The following is a 21,351-nucleotide window of genomic DNA, read 5'->3' as shown; positions in this document are numbered from 1 at the left end:
TGGTATTTAATCTGCTGTGTGTTCTGGGGTAATTATACATGGAATTGGGCCCCTAGTATTTATCTGCTGTGTGTGTTCTGGGTATTATACATGGATTGTCACTGTATTTAATCTGCTGTGTGTTCTGGGGTATTATACATGGAATGGCCCTGTATTTATCTGCTGTGTGTTCTGGGTATTATACATGGAATTGGCTTTAATCTGCTGTGTGTTCTGGGTATTATACATGGAATTGGCCCTGTATTTTTCTGCTGTGTGTTCTGGGTATTATACATGGATATTTGACCCTGTAATTTATCTGCTGTTGTTCTGGTTATTATATATGGAATTGATTTAATGCCTGCTGTGTGTTTCTGGGGTATTATACATGGAATTGCCTGTATTTTATCCTGCTGTGTGTTCTGGGTATATATATCACGTGCTGTGTGTTCTGGGGTATTATAGCATGGAATTGGCGCCTGTATTTATCATGCTGTGTGTTTGGGGTTATACAGGATTTGGCCTGTATTTTATTCTGCTGTGTGTCTGGGGGGTAATTGATACATGGAATTGGCCTGTTTTTATCTGCTGTGTGGTTCTGGGTATTATAATGGAATTGACACTATTTTGTATTTATTCTGCTGTGTGTCTGGGTATTATCTGTGAAGATTGGCCACTGTATTTTATCTGCTGTGTGTTTCTGGGGTTATTATAAACATGGAATTGCACTGTATTTTATCTGGCTGTGTGTTCTGGGTATTATACATGGAATTGGCTCCTGATTATCTGCTGTGGTGTTTGGGGTATTATACATGGACAAATTGACCTGTCTTTTATTCTGAGCTCGTGTTGTTCTGGGGGGTATTTATACATGGAATTGGCCCCTGAATATTTTATCGTGCTGTGTGTTTCTGGGTATGTAAATAACATGCGAATTGGCCCTGTATTTATTCTTGCTGTGTGTTCTGGGTAATTATAACCTGGAGATTGACACTTGTATTTATTCTGCTGTCGGTGTTCTGGGGTATTATAGACCTAGGAATTGGCAGGCCTAGTAATTATATTCTGCTGTGGTGTTTGGGGTAATATTAATAACATGCGAATTGGGGGCTATCGTATTTATATATCTGCTTGTGTGGTTCTGGGTTTATACATGGAATTTGGCCCTGTCTGTATTTTAAATCTGGCTGTGTGTTCTGGGGTATTAACACATGGAATTGGCAGCTGGTATTTATCTGCTGTGTGTTCTGGGGTATTATACATTGGGAATTCGGCACTGTAATTTACTGCTGTGGTGTTTCTGGGGTATTAATACCATTGGAATTTGGCACTGTATTTATCTGCTTTGTGTTCTGGTTCTGGGGTAATTATAATCATGGAATTGGCCCTGTATTTTCTGGCTGTGTGTTCTGGGGTTTTATCATGGATATTGGTCACTTGTATTTATCTGCTCTGAGTTCTGGGGTATTATATCATGGAATTGGAACTGTCTTTTTCTGCTGTGTGTTCTGGGTATTTACCTTGGTAGATTGGCCCTGTATTTATCTAACTGTGTGTTCTTGGGGTATTATAATAGGCATGGTACTTGATTGAAACATTGACTGGTACACCTCTTACATACCTAGGTTGGCCAATGTGATTCCACATTGATTTCCCATGGGAGGAATGGATTCCCCATACAGGGGGCAAGTAGGACAAGGCCGTGGGCCAGTAGCATGTGACCCATTATACCTGCACTCAGTGTATTGGTCTCAGGGCTTAAATGGCTGTTGATACTTTAGATTTAGGAGACACTTGTCTGTGGCCCTTGTAGGATCCCAGAGGATTAGTTTTGAGTCTGACGCCCAGTTACCCATGATGCTGTGGGGCAGGTGTGGAACAAGCCCAGACTCCCAGCCGAGGTGGATAAAGTTATTATTACTGGGAGTCTGTACTTTGTGCTTCTGGGAAGGTGATGAGTCAGAGCTTGTCCTGTAACATAAGGGTGAGAGGCGCCACCTCCCACTTCCCTCCCCCCACCCAGTCACCCCACTATTTCTTCCCCCAGAATGAATCTCTTTTACTCTCATTACTTCCCCTTTATTCATGTCTGCTGATTTTGTGCCCCATTAGATTTGTTATATATTTATTTAGATATTGGTCTCAGCTCACGCAGCAGTGCTGGAAAGTGACACTGCCCTGAGTGTGAATCGCTGGCCATAAAGCAAGGCAGGACTGCTGTGATTTTGGCAGAAAGTAAACAGAGACATAAATATTTCTGCACTCATTAAACATTCAGAACAGGTGTGGCCCCTGAACCTCTCTATTCCATCGACACCCAATGTTCCTTCCCTGACTCACGAGTCTCACTGATTTATCACCGAGTGACACTCACATCACTCACTCACATTATTCATGAGCTGCTGAGTGTGGGCTGAGTGTGGGCTGAGAAGGATCTGCCCAAGATCTGAGCTGCCCCTTCAGTACAATGGTTCCTCCCAATGCCCCCCATTATATTCTTCTCATGCCTCGTTCTTCTGCAGGTTCATTTCATATGCGCAAGGCTCGTCCAATCACAATATTTTAGTTGCTGGTTCAGTTTTTTTTTTTGTTCTCAGTCCCTGGAATTGGCCTCGGCTCCTGCTGCTTGGGGGGTGCATGGGGTGCTGCGCTGCCCCCAGTGTCCAGGCACAAAGCCAATTGGATTGTTTCCCTGTGGTCAGCTCTGGCTGTTGGAGAATGCTGGGAGTTGTAGTTGCACAAGACGGGTTCAGGTTGAACATTGTTGTCCCTGCGCTGCTGCTTGAAGCAAAGAGTGACCCCCCCACACACACTTCTGCTAATTCGTTAAATCAATTAAAAGCTGTTTAGCGGGAGCTGCCATACTGTGTGTTGGGCCAGTTTGTCTGTGGGGCCCCTGATGAGATCAGAACTGGTTTGTCTGGGGTTTGTGGCACCTGGGCTAGTGAACCAGCGGATCTGGCTCAGCCACATGGAATTAGGATTCATTTGCATTTCAATTCTTTCAGTCAGATCCTCACTTTTTGGGGGTTAGAGAGGATTTTGCTGCATTTTGTGTCCTGTGCCCACTGTGTGTGGCCCCCCGGCTGCTATTGTGACAGATATTGGGGTGCAATGAATCTCGGAGCCCTGTGAGATCCCCCCCCCAGATGCTGCAGGAAGCGGGGCAATACCTGGGACAATTGGCTGAGCTCACAGGGTTAAATCCAGGTTTCTTCTCGGTTACAAACCCTCCCCGTCACTAAGGGCAAAATGTTGGTTTTATTGTTGCGCCAGCCCTGCAGCACATTGGCCCCGCTCACTGGGCACCGAGGCTTATGGGTAATATTTGTACCAGGTCTAGTAACCCGTAGTAACCAGGCAGATACTTCCCTTCGGACAGTCAGTGCTGCCTGCTAACTGGTTGCTATGGGTTACTAGACTCACAGGAAAAGAAATACTGCTGCAGCGCCTCTTTGTTGTAAAAAGTGAAAACTTGAATTTATTAGGTGAAACAAGCAGGCAACGTTTCAGGCTTACAAGGCCAAGAGTTGGGCCAAAACGTTACCTGGTTGATCCAATAAATTCAAGTTTTCACTTTTTACAACAAAGAGGCGCTGCAGCAGTATTTCTTTTCCTGTGAGTCTAGTAACCCATAGCAACCAGTTAGCAGGCAGCACTGACTGTGTGAAGGGAAGTATCTGCCTGGTTACCGGGGGTTACTAGAGGCGCTGCAGCCGTATTTCTTTTCCTCTATGTCTATATTAGCCCTGGCAAGGCTTCCAGACTGCTTTGCACACAACCTACACGGTAAAACCAGGTGCTTGAGACCCACACAATATTATCTATTGTCTCTTTGCTGGGAGCTGCCATGCTGAATGAATCATGATGGGAATGACAGGATCAGGCAATAATGAGACTGGCGTGGGGTTAATTGGCCAATGAGTTGCCGCTGGATTGCGGATCCCGAGGCGGAGCGAGATGATTGGCATTTATGAACAGAAAGATCATCGGAAGTGACTCAACTCCTCTCATTCCTGAGATGCCGCATGTAACTCCCTGCACTGCTCGGGGCAACTGCTGCACCTACTGCACTGGCGTCTCCCCCACTCACTCGTACCATGTGACTTAGAGAATGATGGGTAATTGGGTGGGTATATATGGGTGTGGGGCAAGGCTGTATGAAGGATTCCTGTCCTTAGTGGATAAAATGGCACTAACCCCCCAATATCTTAGCCAATAGGATGGGGCCCTTTCAGTCTGACATTGTGACATCATCACCTGACTGACGTCCCAATGGGGCAACTGGTTACTAATGGCTAATGCTTTGCTATAAGTAACCAAGTGACAATCAGCTTGGCACAATGCCCATGGCACCCACAGGCCAGATAGGGGCGCAATGAGATGTTTCTGGTGCAGAATTATGGTGGCCCCTACACTATAAGGTCCATATAACTCGTATCCCGACATATAAGTAATGTAAGAGTGGCCCCTGGGTTCCAGCTCCCCCCCAACAGCAGGAGGCACCAAATGGCCATGTTTCTTTGACCTGTGCAACTGGAGGGCCCCAACTTTCTTTTTTCCAGCCCTGTGCCTTTAAGAGCTTTGCTCGTTACTGGAAGGCGGAGTCACAAGCTCTTTGCACAATCAGGTTGTGTCACATTCCATTCATAAACTCACACCCTGCTCACCTTCCCTGTGTCCCCTGAGGGCCCCAACCGCCCATTCACTGATCCACTGGAGACTGAGCGCTGGTCCCACTGAGGAACCCTCGGCCCAGGAGCTTCACTTCATTGGCAGGTGCTGGATCTTTCCTTATGGACCTGGGAGATTCCCTGGGGATCCGAGTGCTGGTGGGAAGGAACCGGCCCGGGATTATCTCTCTGCTTTTTGGGACATTTTGCCTGAAAAGGAAATTTGATGCTTCTGAGAATTTGGGTTTTTCTGGTTCATGAACTGGACTTACAGGGAAGGAGCCATGGGATCTCTTATCCAGAATCCTGGGGCCCCGAGATTGTGTTGCACTATGAGTATCTCTGGGGCTTTTGGGTCCCCGCGGACTGGAAATTGCTGGGAGTTGTTGCTCCACATCAGGGGTTAATTTCAGGCACAGATTTTACATCCCGAATAATCCCAATTGCCCCGGCCTCTATGTTGTCTCTGTGATGGGCCAGGGCATTCCTGATATACCCACCCCATGTGCCGACCCACCTCTATCTACCTACCTACCTGCCCAATATACCTTCCTACCTACCCCATGTACCTAACTACTCCATGTACCCACCCATCCCATTTACCTACTTACCTCTATCTACCTACCTCCCCATGTACCTACCCACCTCTATCTACCTACCTGCCCAATATACCTTCCTACCTACCCCATGTACTGGGATTATACACAATAACATTTACTTTCTACATTTATCTGCTGTTGTCTGTTTAGGGGCCCCTCTAAAATTCCCTTTAAGGGCCCTTATGAGCACCAGGATGAATGTAGATTCTTTGGAAGGGGGAGCAGATAGGAGCCTCGGGGGGGGGGGTGTAGACTTAGTCAGGTTAAAGTCAGGCCTGTAGATATTCAGGAGAAGGCGGCACCTGTCAGAATAAAGGAACCCCCCAGGCACGGGGCATGTGAGTGGCTGCTTAGTTCATTAAGGGGGTGTTTATCTTTAAATTAACTCTTACTATAACCCAGACATTTACATGAATTTATTGATTTCTGGTGCTTGAGATTTTAACTAATGGTGAAATTAAATATCTGGTTGCTAAGGCTGGTGATCCTAGCAACAAGTTCCAGGATGGCAGACGAATGGGAACAGGACCATGCAGTGGGAAAGCAATACATTATATTAATAATATGATACTCTGGCATCACCATCCTTTCGATTTATGGTTGCTGTGGGCACTTTCCTTAGCAACCAGGGAACATTTAATGTTTCCTATTGGAGAGACACTTGTTATATATATGATGTTCCCATGACATGAGATTGTGGCTCAACAAATGACTGTTTATTGCTGTTATGTTCCCATGTTGCAGTTGTGTGTATTTGGAATGTTTGGGCCCAAAGGCTAACTCTCTTCTCGTCTCCTGGCAGGTCCCCTGTGTGGTGCAACCTGATGGCCCATCGCTCGCAGAGCTCCTCGCAGGGGGATAATCCCCTGGACCCCAATTACCTGCCCCCGCACTATAAGGAGTATTACCGGATCGCTATCGATGTTCTGGCGGAGAGGGGCCCCGAGGCCTATGAGGAATTCCTTACGAATGAGGGGGCCCCGGACTTTCTGTGCCCCTCTGAGGTTGAACATATCACCAAGTGTTTGCAGAGACCCCCCGAGTGCAGTCAGGAGAACCAGCACCCCGACAATGTGTACAGCACTCAGGAAGAGGCCGACGGCTCCTCAGGGACTTACTGGCCAATGGAGTCGGACACTGTGGCCCCAGAGCTGGATCTCGGCTGGCCCACCATCTATGGCTTCCAGGGCACAGAAGTGACCACCTTAGTACACCCCCCGTCCCCCGACAACCCAACTATCAAAGAGGAAATACGAAGGATGATCAGATCTGCCCAGCAGGTAAGGGGTTAAAATCACACTCACAATGTTTTGTGCCATGACCAGTACTTGTTACACACCTGTATGTACTGTCTGACCTGTTACACGCCTGCATGTATTGTATGACCTGTTACACACCTGTATGTACTGTCTGACCTGTTACACACCTGTATGTACTGTCTGACCTGTTACACACCTGTATGTACTGTCTGACCTTGATTACACACCGATGTACTGTCTGGACCTGCTCTACGACACCCTAGTACCGTTACGTCTGACCTGTTACATCCACCTGTATGTACTGTCTGACCCTGTTACACACCTGTATGTACTGTTCTGACCTGTTACACGCTGCTATGTCTCACTCTGTCTGGACCTGGTTACACACCTGTCATGTACGTCTGACCTGTTACACCCCAATGCTGGTAGTAGCTGTCTGACCTGCTTACAGCCTTGTATGTACTGTCTGTACCGTGCTTTACAACGCTGTATGGCCTGTCTGACCTGTTACACTGCCTGTGATGTACGCCTGACCCTTACACGCCTGTATGTACGTGTATGACCTTAGTCACACGCTGTAATGTGATTGTCTGCACCTGTTACACCACCTGTATGTACTGTCCTGAACCTGTTTCACGCCTGGTATGTACTTGTCTGACCTGTTACACGCCTGTATGGTCAATTGTCTGAACCTGTTACACGCCTGTATCGTATCGTCTGACCTGTTACACGCCTTGCATGCGTTGCTTTGCCTGACCTGTTACATGCTCGTGTATGTACGTGTATGACCTGTTACAACCCTGTATGTACTTGTCTACCCCGTTACACGCTCTGTATGTACCTGTCTCGGACCTGTTACACAACCTGTATGGTACGTGTCTGACCGTGTTACACACCCTGTATGGTCACTGTCTGACCTGTTTACCACGCCTTGTATGTTATTGTCTGACCGTTACCACGCCTTGATATGTACTGTTCTGACCTTTACACACCTGTATTGTACTGTTGCTGCACCTGTTACACGCTCTGTATTACTGTCTGACCTGTTACCACACCGATGTACTGTCTGACCTTTTCACGCCTGTATGTATTGTCTGACCTGTTCACGCCTAGTATGTATTGTTTCTGGACCTGTTACACCCTGTCATGTGGCTGGCTGAGATGTTACACGTCCTGTATGTACTGCCTGACGCTGCGTTACACTGCCATTAGTGTACTGCGCTGACCTGTTACCCACGCCCCTGTATGTACCCTGTGATGAACTTGTCACCCACGCCCCTGTATGTATTTCTTGACCTGTTAACACACCTGTGTACGTCTGGACCTGTATCACACCTGGTAGTGTGACGTCTGACCGTTACACACCTGTATGTAGCTGCGCTGATGCCTGTTGAGCACGGCCTGTATGTACTGGCCGGTACCTGTTACACGCCTGTATGTTACTGTAGACTGCACTACGCCTGTAGTGTAGTGTGCTGAGTGGCCTGGTAGACACCTGTTATGGTGACTTGCGCTGACTCTGTTATGCACACGCTGTATGTACTGTGCTGACGCTGTTAACACCACCTGTATGTGGTTACTGTCTGAGCCGTGTTACACACCTGTAGTGTACTGTCTGACCTGTACACGCGCGTAGTGTATCGCGACCGTGTTACACCAACTTATTACTGTCTGACCTGTACACGCCTGTATGTGCGTATACCTGTTACACGCGTGTATGTATTGTCTGGATCCTGTTTACACACCGTGTATGTGTACTCGTATGACCTGTTTACACGTTCCTGTATTTCACTGTCTGACCTGTTACACGCGCTGTATTGTTGCTGTCGTGACTGTTACACGCCTGTATGTACTGGGCTGACCTGTAACGCCTGTATGTACTGGACTGACCTGATTACACGCCTGATGTACTGCGACCTGTACACGCCTGTATGTAGCTGTTGATTGTTCACACGGTCCGGGTATGTATTGTCTGACCCTGATTACGACACCTGTATGTACTGTCTGAACCCTTGTACACGGCTCTAATGGCCTGTCTTGAACCTGGTTACACCGCCTGTATTGACTGTGATGACCTGTGCACCGCCTGTATGTATTGTCTGACCTGTTACACACCTGTATGTACTGTATGACCTGTTACACGCCTGTATGTATTGTCTGACCTGTTACACACCTGTATGTACTGTATGACCTTTAACACGCCTGTATGTACTGTCTGACCTGTTACACGCCTGTATGTGCTGCCTGAACTGTTACACGCCTGTATGTACTGTATGACTTGTCACACGCCTGTATGTATTGTTTGACCTGTTACACGCCTGTATGTACTGTCTGACCTGTTACACACCTGTATGTACTGTCTGACCTGTTACACGCCTCTATGTGCTGTCTGACCTGTTACACGCCTGTATGTACTGTATGACCTGTTACACGCCTGTATGTATTGTCTGACCTGTTACACGCCTGTATGTGCTGCCTGACCTGTTACATGCCTGTATGTACTGGCTGACCTGTTACACGCCTGTATGTGCTGTCTGACCTGTTACACGCCTGTATGTACTGTCTGACCTGTTACACACCTGTATGTGCTGTCTGAACTGTTACACGCCTGTATGTACTGCCTGACCTGTTACACGCCTGTATGTACCGTATGACCTGTTACACGCCTGTATGTGCTGTCTGACCTGTTACACGCCTGTATGTGCTGCCTGACCTGTTACACGCCTGTATGTGCTGCCTGACCTGTTACACGCCTGTATGTACTGTCTGACTTGTTACACGCCTGTCTGTACTGTATGACCTGTATGTACGGCCTGTTACCTGTATGTACTACTATATACAGGTGTATGGCAGCTATAACACTCACCTCTATATACAGTTGTGTTCACAATAATAGCAGTGCCACATGACTAACCTGATCAATAAGTGTTTTTGTTAGAAATTCTATTTCCACATGACAAATAATTCACTATTAGATGTAATAGAGTCATAGAAACCAACAGACCCAACTCTCATGTCATGTTGTTGATTCTGTGTCACTGACTCATTGTTTAGAAATGAGGGACTGTCAATAATATTCCCATCACTCTCTCTAAAGGAATAACAGACATTTCATTTCTCCCTGGTTTGGAGTAGAATGTGCAGTTCCCAGTGTATTTGTCTGGATGGGAATAAAAGTTATTATAAGGATATGGAGCTTTATTGGAAGACACTGCTGTTATTCTGGTCAAAACTGTGTATCATCAGTGAGTTCATACAGGTGTATTATCTGTCAGGCTGTACATACAGGTGTATTATCTGTCAGGCTGTACATACAGGTGTATTATCTGTCAGGCTGTACATACAGGTGTATTATCTGTCAGGCTGTACATACAGGTGTATTATCCGTCAGGCTGTACATACAGGTGTATTATCCGTCAGGCTGTACATACAGGTGTATTATCCGTCAGGCTGTACATACAGGTGTATTATCCGTCAGGCTGTACATACAGGTGTATTATTTCAGGCTGTACATACAGGTGTATTATCTGTCAGGCTGTACATACAGGTGTATTATCTGTCAGGCTGTACATACAGGTGTATTATCTGTCAGGCTGTACATACAGGTGTATTATCTGTCAGGCTGTACATACAGGTGTATTATCTGTCAGGCTGTACATACAGGTGTATTATCTGTCAGGCTGTACATACAGGTGTATTATCCGTCAGGCTGTACATACAGGTGTATTATCTGTCAGGCTGTACATACAGGTGTATTATCCGTCAGGCTGTACATACAGGTGTATTATCTGTCAGGCTGTACATACAGGTGTATTATCTGTCAGGCTGTACATACAGGTGTATTATCTGTCAGGCTGTACATACAGGTGTATTATCCGTCAGGCTGTACATACAGGTGTATTATCCGTCAGGCTGTACATACAGGTGTATTATCCGTCAGGCTGTACATACAGGTGTATTATCCGTCAGGCTGTACATACAAGTGTATTATCCGTCAGGCTGTACATACAGGTCAGGCTGTACATACAGGTGTATTATCTGTCAGGCTGTACATACAGGTGTATTATCTGTCAGGCTGTACATACAGGTGTATTATCTGTCAGGCTGTACATACAGGTGTATTATCCGTCAGGCTGTACATACAGGTGTATTATCTGTCAGGCTGTACATACAAGTGTATTATCTGTCAGGCTGTACATACAGGTGTATTATCTGTCAGGCTGTACATACAGGTGTATTATCTGTCAGGCTGTACATACAGGTGTATTATCTGTCAGGCTGTACATACAGGTGTATTATCTGTCAGGCTGTACATACAGGTGTATTATCTGTCAGGCTGTACATACAGGTGTATTATCCGTCAGGCTGTACATACAGGTGTATTATCCGTCAGGCTGTACATACAGGTGTATTATCCGTCAGGCTGTACATACAGGTGTATTATCCGTCAGGCTGTACATACAGGTGTATTATCTGTCAGGCTGTACATACAGGTGTATTATCTGTCAGGCTGTACATACAGGTGTATTATCTGTCAGGCTGTACATACAGGTGTATTATCTGTCAGGCTGTACATACAGGTGTATTATCTGTCAGGCTGTACATACAGGTGTATTAATCTGTCAGGCTGTACATACAGGTGTATTATCTGTCAGGCTGTACATACAGGTGTATTATCCGTCAGGCTGTTACATACAGGTGTATTATCTGTCAGGCTGTACATACAGGTGTATTATCCGTCAGGCTGTACATACAGGTGTATTATCTGTCAGGCTGTACATACAGGTGTATTATCTGTCAGGCTGTACATACAGGTGTATTATCTGTCAGGCTGTACATACAGGTGTATTATCCGTCAGGCTGTACATACAGGTGTATTATCCGTCAGGCTGTACATACAGGTGTATTATCCGTCAGGCTGTACATACAAGTGTATTATCCGTCAGGCTGTACATACAGGTGTATTATCTGTCAGGCTGTACATACAGGTGTATTATCTGTCAGGCTGTACATACAGGTGTATTATCTGTCAGGCTGTACATACAAGTGTATTATCTGTCAGGCTGTACATACAGGTGTATATCCGTCAGGCTGTACATACAGGTGTATTATCTGTCAGGCTGTACATACAAGGTGTATTATCTGTCAGGCTGTACATACAGGGTGTAATAATCTGTCAGGCTTGTACAACAGGTTATTATCTCAGGTTACAGGGTTCTCAGTACATACAGGTGTATTATCTGTCAGGGCTGTACATACAGGTGTATTATCCGTCCCAGCTGTACATACAGGTGTATTAACCGCTCAGGCTGTACATTACAGGTGCTATTTATCCGTCAGGCTGTACATCACAGGTGTAATGATCCGTCAGGCTGTAATAAAGGTGTAATTATCCGTCAGGCCTGTACATACAGGGTGTATTTTCCCGTCAGGCTGTACATACAGGTGTATCTATCCGTCACGGCTGTACATACAGGTTGTAATTACCGTCAGGGCTGTACATCAGGGTGTATTATCCGTCAGGCTTGTACATACAGGTGTATTATGCTGTCAGGCTGTACATACAGGTGTATTATCTGTCAGGCTGTACATACAGGTGTATTATCTGTCAGGCTGTACATTACAGGTGTATTAATCTGTCAGGCTGTACATACAGGTGTATTATCTGTCAGGCTGTACATACAGGTGTATCCGTCAGGCTGTACATACGGGTATTATCCGTCAGGCTGTACATACAGGTGTATTTATCTGTCAGGCTGTACATACAGGTGTATTATCTGTCAGGCTGTACATAACAGGCTGTATTATCTGTCAGGGCTGTACATACAGGTTGTATTATCTGTCAGGCTGTACATGTACAGGTGTATTATCCGTCAGGCTGTACATACAGGTGTATTATCTTCAGGCTGTACATACAGGTGTATTATCTGTCAGCCTGTACATAAGTGTATTATCTGTCAGGCTGACATACAGGTGTATTATCCGTCAGGCTGTACATACAGGTGTATTATCTGTCAGGCTGTACATACAGGTGTATTATCTGTCAGGCTGTACATACAGGTGTATTATCTCGTACATACTGTACATACAGGTGTATTATCTGTCAGGCTGCATACAGGTGTATATCTTCAGGCTGTACATACAGGTTTGTATTATCATGTCAGGCCTGTACATACAGGTGTTTATCCTGTCAGGCTGTACATACAGGTGTATTAATCTGTCAGGCTGTACATACAGGTGTATTATCTGTCAGGCTGTACATACAGGTGTATTATCTGTCAGGCTGTACATAACAGGTGTATTAATCTGTCAGGCTGTACATACAGGTGTATTATCCTGTCAGGCTGTACATACAGGTGTATTATCTGTCAGGCTGTACATACAGGTGTATTATCTGTCAGGCTGTACATACAGGTGTATTATCTGTCAGGCTGTACATACAGTGTATTATCTGTCAGGCTGTACATACAGGTGTATTATCCGTCAGGCCTGTACATACAGGTGTATTATCTGTCAGGCTGTACATACAGGTGTATTATCCGTCAGGCTGTACATACAAGGTGTATTATCTGTCAGGCTGTACATACAGGTGTATTATCCGTCAGGCTGTACATACAGTGTTATTATCTGTCAGGGTGTACATACAGGTGTATTATCCGTCAGGCTGTAATACAGTGTATTTTCTGTCAGGCTTGTACATACAGGTGTATTACTCCGTCAGGCTGTACATACAGGTGTATTATCGTCAATACATACACTGTCAGGCTGTCAGGCTGTACATACAGTGTGTATTATCTGTCAGGCTGTACCATACAGGTGTATTATCAGGCTCAACACAGGTGTATTATCCCAGTGTAGTCAAAAGGTGTAGGCTGTAACCTGAGAACTCCAACTGCATTGGTAGCACTGGCCCTTGGGTACCAATACAGAAAATAAAGCCCGGCCTGTTCCCCCAACCAGATACCCCTTATGTCTGCTCTGTGGCCTTTGAGACAAACAAGATCTATCAGGGAAATTCTTCCCAGTGGAACTGTCACTAATATTTCAACTTTTGTTGCCAGGTAATTGGGATTGTCATGGACATATTCACAGATGCAGATATTCTGAGTGAACTGCTCGACGCTGCCAACCGCCGCATCCCCGTCTACATCATTCTCGATCAGATGAACTGCCAGCTTTTCCTAGATATGACTGCCAAGTGCCGGGTCAATCTCAACTACGTGGAAGTAAGTGGACTCAAATCTGGCTAATATTGTACCTATACCCTCATACTGTATTGTCTATGGGAATAAAATGGCACCTCTCCCTTGGGGGAGTGTATATCCTGGTACTCGTGTGACTGTCTCTACTTCCTTTGCACGGGGGAGTGTATTTCCTGGTACTCGTGTGACTGTCTCTACTTCCTTTGCACGGGGGAGTGTATTTCCTGGTACTCCTGTGACTGTCTCTACTTCCTTTGCACGGGGGAGTGTATTTCCTGGTACTCGTGTGTCTGTCTCTACTTCCTTTGCATGGGGGAGTGTATTTCCTGGTACTCATGTGACTGTCTCTACTTCTTCAGCACATGAGGGTGCCTTATAAAGCTCAGGGTGAGAGTTGCAGTTGCACAAGGTATTAGGCAGCATACAGTGTGAGTTACAGCACTGCTGCTTATTGGTGTAGAGGGGTTAGAGTGATTATTTTGCATTACTATAGGAGAGATTACAGTAAAAGGACAGTATATTGATAAACACTTGAGTTTGGAAGCAGAAAAGTTGTTGATGCTTTGAAATGGAAAAGTTCAGTGTTAAAAATTAAAAACTGGGTAAATAAATAGTATAATGTATAAAGACTGGAGTGAGTGGATGTGTAACATAATAGCCAGAACACTACTTCCTGCTTTTCAGCTCTCTAACTCTGAGTTAGTCAGTGACTATAAGGGGGGCCACATGGGACATAACTGTTCAGTGAGTTTGTAATTGATCCTCAGCATATGTCCCATGTGACCTCCCCTCAAGTCTCTGATTGGTTACTGCCTGGTAACCAATCAGTGGAAAGCAAGAGAGCTGAAAAGCAGGAAGTAATGTTCTGGCTATTATGTTACACATCCACTCACTCCAGCCTTTATACATTACATTTTTGCCTAACTAACTATATTAGATACATGTTTTATTTTGCACAGACTATTTATTTACCCAGTTTTTATTTTTATACTCAACTGTTCCTTTAACAAGGGAAAGACTAAATGTTTTTGCCAGGAGACAAGTTTCCCTTTATATCCTCTTACTGTACAGAGCAATTCCTTCAGAATCTGACCTCTCTGGGCTCCCGTCCAAAGGACGCACTGCTGGTTGTGTTGTTGGGACATGTAGGGGAGCCAAGAGCCTCTGTAAATTTCTCTGCAGCACGGGAGGAGCCATGATAATTCTGCTGAGCACACCCCAATGCATCCCAGTGGATCCCAGTACATCCCAGTGGATCCCAGTACATCCTTGTGGATCCCAGTGGATCCCAGTACATCCCCATGCATCCCAGTGGATCCCAGTACATCCCAGTGGATCCCAGTACATCCCAGTGGATCCCAGTGGATCCCAGTACATCCCCATGCATCCCAGTGGATCCCAGTACATCCCAGTGGATCCCAGTACATCCCAGTGGATCCCAGTGGATCCCAGTACATCCCCATGCATCCCAGTGGAGCCCAATACACCCCAGTGGATCCCAGTACATCCCAGTGGATCCCAGTACATCCCAGTGGATCCCAGTACATCCCCATGCATCCCAGTGGAGCCCAATAAACCCCAGTGGATCCCAGTACATCCCAGTGGATCCCAGTACATCCCAGTGGATCCCAGTACATCCCAGTACCAGGGGCTGGGTGGTGAAGGGGCACCTGGGTCTCACTGCCTCTGAGGGACTCTAACCCAGAGCCATGGCACAAACAGTGCCGTATAAATAACAATCACAATATAACAGGAACACTTAGCCCTTATTGGGGCAAAACCGGGCAGCTGGTCTCTTACCCCTCTGGGAGTTTTTTCGATACCACCTTCCTCCCCAGCAAACTGCAACTGTCACATCACAGAATAGATTTTATGCTGCTCACAACCACTAAACAGTCTCTGCCGTCTCATTCAGTTCCTCAGGGTACGGACAGTCCCAGGCCCCACCTACTTCTGCAAGAATGGATCCACCTTCAAGGGGAATCTTCAGGAGAAGTTTCTGCTGGTGGACTGTAACGTGGTGCTGAGTGGCACTTACAGGTAGGGATATAAAATGGATCAACTGGGAAATAAATATGGGGTGGGACTTTGCATTATTATGGGCCAATGGGCTTAGTGCTATTTAATATTTATGCTAATCTGTTTCTAATGCACAAAAACAGGGTGCTCATGGTCTTGCACTGTAATGATTGGCCTTAGTTGGGAGATTCTCCGTGAATAATTGGATGGCATTTTGTCGCAATGGTCAAGAGTTCCATTCACTGTGGTCTCAAACCAGACTTGGAGATGTCTTAAGAGGACCCAGAGAGCAGCAACTGACCAATGGGCTTTCACTTTGTGGGGCCCCGCAGAGAAGCAATAGGTGGATGAAGGTGCCTCTAGCTGGGCAGGGTGGTGACAGCAGGGCAAGATGGAGACTCTGACCCACCTCTGTTGGGGATTAATGAGAGTTGCACTTGGAAAGCTGCAGGGCCATAGGTCATACTGTTCCTATTTTTTGTCATCCATGGGGTTCCTTAAGATCTTGCCCAAGGCCCCCCTGCAATACAAAACCCCAGAATTGCCACAGGGACTTTGGGATATGGGCTACATGTGAGACTTTCTGATATGTTAATTTGGGTCCAGCCTAAAAGTTGTCTCTGGTTCTACCTACAGCTTCATGTGGTCCTTTGAAAAGATACATCGCAGCATTGCCCACATCTTCCAAGGGGAACTGGTCTCTAGTTTTGATGAGGAGTTTCGGATCCTGTTTGCCCAGTCTGACCCACTTATTCCTTCTGAGAGTGCCCTGGCAATGATGGACAAGTCATACATGGGAATGGTGCCATTTGCTGGACACCGACCCATGTTCGACAGGAAGCTTCACTTCATGTATCCCAGAGAAGAGAATCCTTCACAGCCATTCCCTACTTTTGGCGTAGATCCAGATCGACATTACTTCCAGCCTTCGAGAAGGGAAGACATGATGAGGCAGAACATGGACCCTGCAGGCATGCGGATGTATGCCAAGAACTTTGGTGATCCGATGGAGAAAATGCAGATGTCGTTTATGCAGAACAAGCAGCTGGAGGCCCTGGAGGCCTATAAGAGACACAGCTTTGCAGAAGGAACATTTGAGAATTATACCTCCTCCAGGCAGTATAGTAGTAGGCAAATGCACATGAACAACAATAATGATGAGTACAGATTCCAGTCAAGCCAAGTCCAGAAGAGCCAATTCATGCAGTTCCAGAGTCCACTTGCCACCACACGGCCTCAGGGACTGTTTGAGAAGATCAGAGGTGGCCGGCAGGGTTTGCAAGAGATGGATGAGTTTGACTCTCGATATCCAAACAAGGGTTTGCCAGGGGAAAGTCATTTTGCACTTGAAGGACCTCCCATGAGGCCCGGTTATAACCCTTCCAATTCATCTCGAGAAGTGAAGCATGGATCAGACCAGGCCGTGATTGGCGGAGAGGGAAGGTTTGGCCAAAGATCTCTGGGACGACAGAAATTCATGTGCCAAATATCTCCCACCCAAAAACAGGGAATGGAGCAGAAGTACCTTTTCCACGACCAAGATGCAGATAAAAAACCTCCGGAGAACAAGCAAGGTTTACGGAGCTGGAGGGTTTCCTCGTATCTCAGTGGGATTCAGTCAGACCAAGATGAAGAGGGCCTGCCAATTCCTTTAGAACCAGAACTATACGATGATGCCCTGGTGCCAGTGGAAAGGTCAGTGCCAGCTACTGAAACCCTTTTGAAATACTCCATGGACCCAATGCAACCATACAAGTCCAGTTTAGTGCCACACGATGTGCCTTTTGACAGATCCAATGAGAATTTCATGAAGTACTCTGTCGATCCAATACCACCTTTCAAGCCCAGCAATGATGTGCCTGAGCGAAAAGTTCCTGCAAATGAGAATCTATCAAAATATTCTCTTGACCCAATTCCGCCATATAAGACTTTTGGATCCACAGGAGAGCTGTCAGTGGAAAAAGCCAAGGAAACCCCCCCTGCAGAGAAAGAGAAGGAAGAATCCTTGTTATCTAGACACGATTCATTTAGAACCAGGACAAACCCACTTATCCAGAGGGGCTCTCGTCTGAGATCCTCTCTCATCTTTAGTAGTTCCAAATTAGAGCAGCACACTTCCACTGCAGAGTCTGTCCAGGAGTTGCAGAAAGCCCAAAATACCAGCGAAGTGGTCAGTGAAAATGAAACTGGAAAGACCACGTCTAGAGTGGCCGAGATCCTTCAGAAATACAGAGGGGTCAGCAAGGACTCTAACAGCACCACAATGACTCAAGCCAAGGCTGCTAGCAGAACCATCCATGAGGAGACCGAGGATGGACAATGCACTAGCACAGAAGCGGTGGCCTATAAAGCAGTAGAATCCACTGTCGATAAAAATGGTTCTGTGAGCCGCATGCAGCAAGAGTCTCAGTATAAATCTGTAGCCACTTCTCATTTGGAAGGCCTCCTAAGCAAAGACAGGCAGAGCATCTCCATGAGTAAAGTTGAACAGATGACTTCCACTTTCCAAACAATAGGGAGCCACTCAGCTGCTCCTCCTGAAAGAAATGAGAGTGGACCTATGGTAACAGAACCCACAGAGGCACAGAAACAAGGCTCCATTAGCCACAAGCAAGAAGAGTCTCACTACAAGTCTGTAGTCACCTCTCAACTGGAAGGCCTATTAAACAGAGAACAGCAGGTCATCTCCATGAGTAAAGTTGAACAGATGACTTCCTCTATCCAAACCGTAGGGAACATCTCATCTGCTCCTCCTGAAAATAAGGAAAGTGGACCTACTATAACAGAACTCACAGAGGTGCCACAGTCTCCAGAAAATGCACCAATCAGATCCAATTCTTCTTTCCATTTTGGGAGTGCTCTGGAAAGTATGTCCCAGAACCCAACTCCTTCCAGCTCCCTAAATAAATCAGAGGAGGACCTGGCCAAAACAGACCAGAATTTCTTCCGTAAAGGTTCAATAAGGTTGAAACAATTTTTGCAATCCAAGGCAGAGAAAAAGGCAGAAGAAGACCTCGCTTCAGATAACACCAAGGTGGAGAAGCAGCACAGCACCCTCAGGCGCCTTTCCAAATCTGATAATCAGGAGCTGGCACCCACCACGGACCCAGAGGAAAAGTCAACAAAATCCTTATCCGTGTCTCCTCCAAAGTCCTCCTTAACTTCTCAGAGCCGATCTTCCACATCCAATGTTATCTTCAGCAGCAATCTCCGAGATGACACCAAGGTTATTCTGGAGCAGATATCTGCCAACAGCCAGAAGAACCGGGCTGAGATGGTGAAACAGGCACAACAGATCCAGGCCACCAGTGATCCAGACACCACAACGACCAGTCCTACTGCTGAAAGCAAAACCGAGGGAACCTCCAGTGTTGACACGTCGGCCTTAAACAGGACTGGCAGCTTCCTCAGCCGCTTCTCCAAGCCGACAACGAGCTCGCCCGATGACAGAGACAACCTGCTCAAGCGCATGGAGAGCTTTCGCAAGGAGAAACGCGTCTACAGTCGGTTTGAGGTTTTCTGCAAGAAGGACGAGCCGAGCGCAGCCGAGGAGAATGGTGATGCAGACTCCAAAGATAAGAAAGTTGGCAAAATTTTTCCAAAACTCCTGGGAAACTTGATTAAGAAATAACCTCCGGCACAGAAATTGCCGTGTTTGCCCAAGTGCCACCTTGTTTAAATGTTCCCTGTGGGACAGCCCACATTTTAACTCTTACCCACCTTTCAGAGACGTTGTATATACCAGCGGCAGGTCATGTGATAAACATGTAGAGAGAGACTCCCTCATACACTTGCCCCAAAGGAGGGCAGTTTCACACACATTGTTGTACATAAAGGGCTTTAATTCTCTTGCCTACAGAATGGGCAGAAAGTGTTAAATATTCACCCCAGTGAATCTATTTACCCCAGAAGGTGTTTAAAGGGAAAGTTAACTTGTACATTTAGCCACTCATCTGCTGTAACAATGGTAAACGGTAAAAAAGACCGAATTGGTTGCTATGGGTAACTGCACCTTTGCCCCTCACTAATATGAAAATAATCCCGGCAACATTGTTTTATTTATTTCTTGTGGTTTTGTGTTCTGACCTTGCAGAGATGTGCGGTTGCTAGGGTTAGTTACTGTGGCAACCAGCAGGAGGATGAATCGGGCGAGTGGGCGCTTCTTGCTAATTGGCTCCTGTTTGTGTCCAGTCTCTCGTATTCATCTTCCATCTTGGCTTCCAGTCTCAATGGCAGCTTGTTGGGGTCAAGAGCAAACGAAGCAACAGGATAGAGGTGTAAATGCCAGACTGGGGCTGCAGAACAGAAACTCAGAAACAACTGGAAATACAAATGAAAAGACTCAATTAACAACAGAAGCTGATTAGCTGGGGGGCCGCAGCAGCCTGAGTTTCTGGTCTATAATTGCAGTTGGCACAGATACACTCTTGCTATTGGTCACTTACAACTGTCAGTCATTGGCAGCAAATACAATGAGAAGTTGCCACATTCCTTTTGCTTAAGGGTTAAGTCCTGTTGGAGTGAAGCCTATTGAACTCTCACTCCCTGTACGTTGGGGGCTGCTCTCTTTCCCATGGTCAGTAAAGGGGGTGTGGCTTGTTCATGACTAAGAAGTCAGTTGGGCATCCCCCACATTTTATGAATTTCTATAGGCACAATAAACCAACTTAATGTATTCTGTGCAATCAAACTGCCCTTCCAGAATCAGCCACTTCAGCGGCCCCAAGCACCGCCCCCTGACCATGGGAAAGAGAGCAGCCACGCTTAGAAAATCTGAGCTCTGCCCCTGATTCAATACTAGGGAGGGTTGGATTCTTGTATCCGGGGAGCGGGGAGTAACGGGGTAAATGCCGATGTGCCACCCTAAGTGTTTGTACCATTTATAGAACCCGTCAGTGCTGAGATGAGACAATAATTTCTATTGCTTTTATTTTAATGAGGGAATAAAAAGCCCAGGGGGAGGGGTGCAAAATCTCATTTTATTGTTTGTCCTTCACTGGTCACATGACAGCGGCATTTGCTGCAATCTCAGCAGACAAGCAATGAATGGGTTAAATATTTAAAGGGAAAGTAGGTACCTGTGTGTTGGCTGAAGATTTTCTACTTTATCATAACTGAGAGAGTCCTATTGGTCTGTGTATTTGGGTTTCAGGAGTCAGAGGCAGCAGTGCAGAGAAAGGGACAGACACAATGACAGTTACACAGAACTATAAACCCAGTGAGAATGAGGAATGAATGGATATTGGGAAGTTGTATCAGGAGTCAGAAGCAGCAGTGCAGAGAAAGGGACCGACACAATGACAGTTACACAGAACTATAAACCCAGTGAGAATGAGGAATGAATGGATATTGGGAAGTTGTATCAGGAGTCAGAAGCAGCAGTGCAGAGAAGAGAATTAGGAATAAATGGATTTTTGAAGTTGTATCAGGAGTCAGAAGCAGCAGTGCAGAGAAAGGGACAGACACAATGACAGTTACACAGAACTATAAACCCAGTGAGAATGAGGAATGAATGGATATTGGGAAGTTGTATCAGGAGTCAGAAGCAGCAGTGCAGAGAAAGGGACAGACACAATGACAGTTACACAGAACTATAAACCCAGTGAGAATGAGGAATGAA

The 21,351-nt window shown here is 46.1% G+C and overlaps 1 protein-coding gene across 3 annotated transcripts in view; it reads left to right on the top strand.

Moving 5' to 3' along the window:
* The window catches only part of fam83h.S (family with sequence similarity 83 member H S homeolog), a 37,588-nt gene extending 16,880 nt beyond the window's left edge, over positions 1–20,708 (top strand). For 2 of the 3 annotated variants that reach the window (XM_041568097.1, XM_018224027.2), the window contains exons 2-5: positions 6,054–6,531; positions 13,572–13,736; positions 15,628–15,752; positions 16,368–20,708. In XM_041568097.1, the coding sequence (XP_041424031.1) occupies positions 6,076–6,531; positions 13,572–13,736; positions 15,628–15,752; positions 16,368–19,362 (3,741 nt within the window). In that variant the 5' untranslated portion in view covers positions 6,054–6,075 and the 3' untranslated portion in view covers positions 19,363–20,708. Of the gene's footprint in view, positions 1–4,605; positions 4,759–6,053; positions 6,532–13,571; positions 13,737–15,627; positions 15,753–16,367 lie in introns of those variants that run through there. The other variant, XM_018224028.2, reaches the window with a different exon arrangement.
* Positions 20,709–21,351: the final 643 nt, after the last annotated feature.

Source organism: Xenopus laevis, chromosome 6S (genome assembly GCF_017654675.1).
Source record: "Xenopus laevis strain J_2021 chromosome 6S, Xenopus_laevis_v10.1, whole genome shotgun sequence".
Taxonomy (NCBI): Eukaryota; Metazoa; Chordata; class Amphibia; order Anura; family Pipidae; genus Xenopus; species Xenopus laevis.
This window is presented reverse-complemented; position numbering and strand designations above follow the sequence as displayed.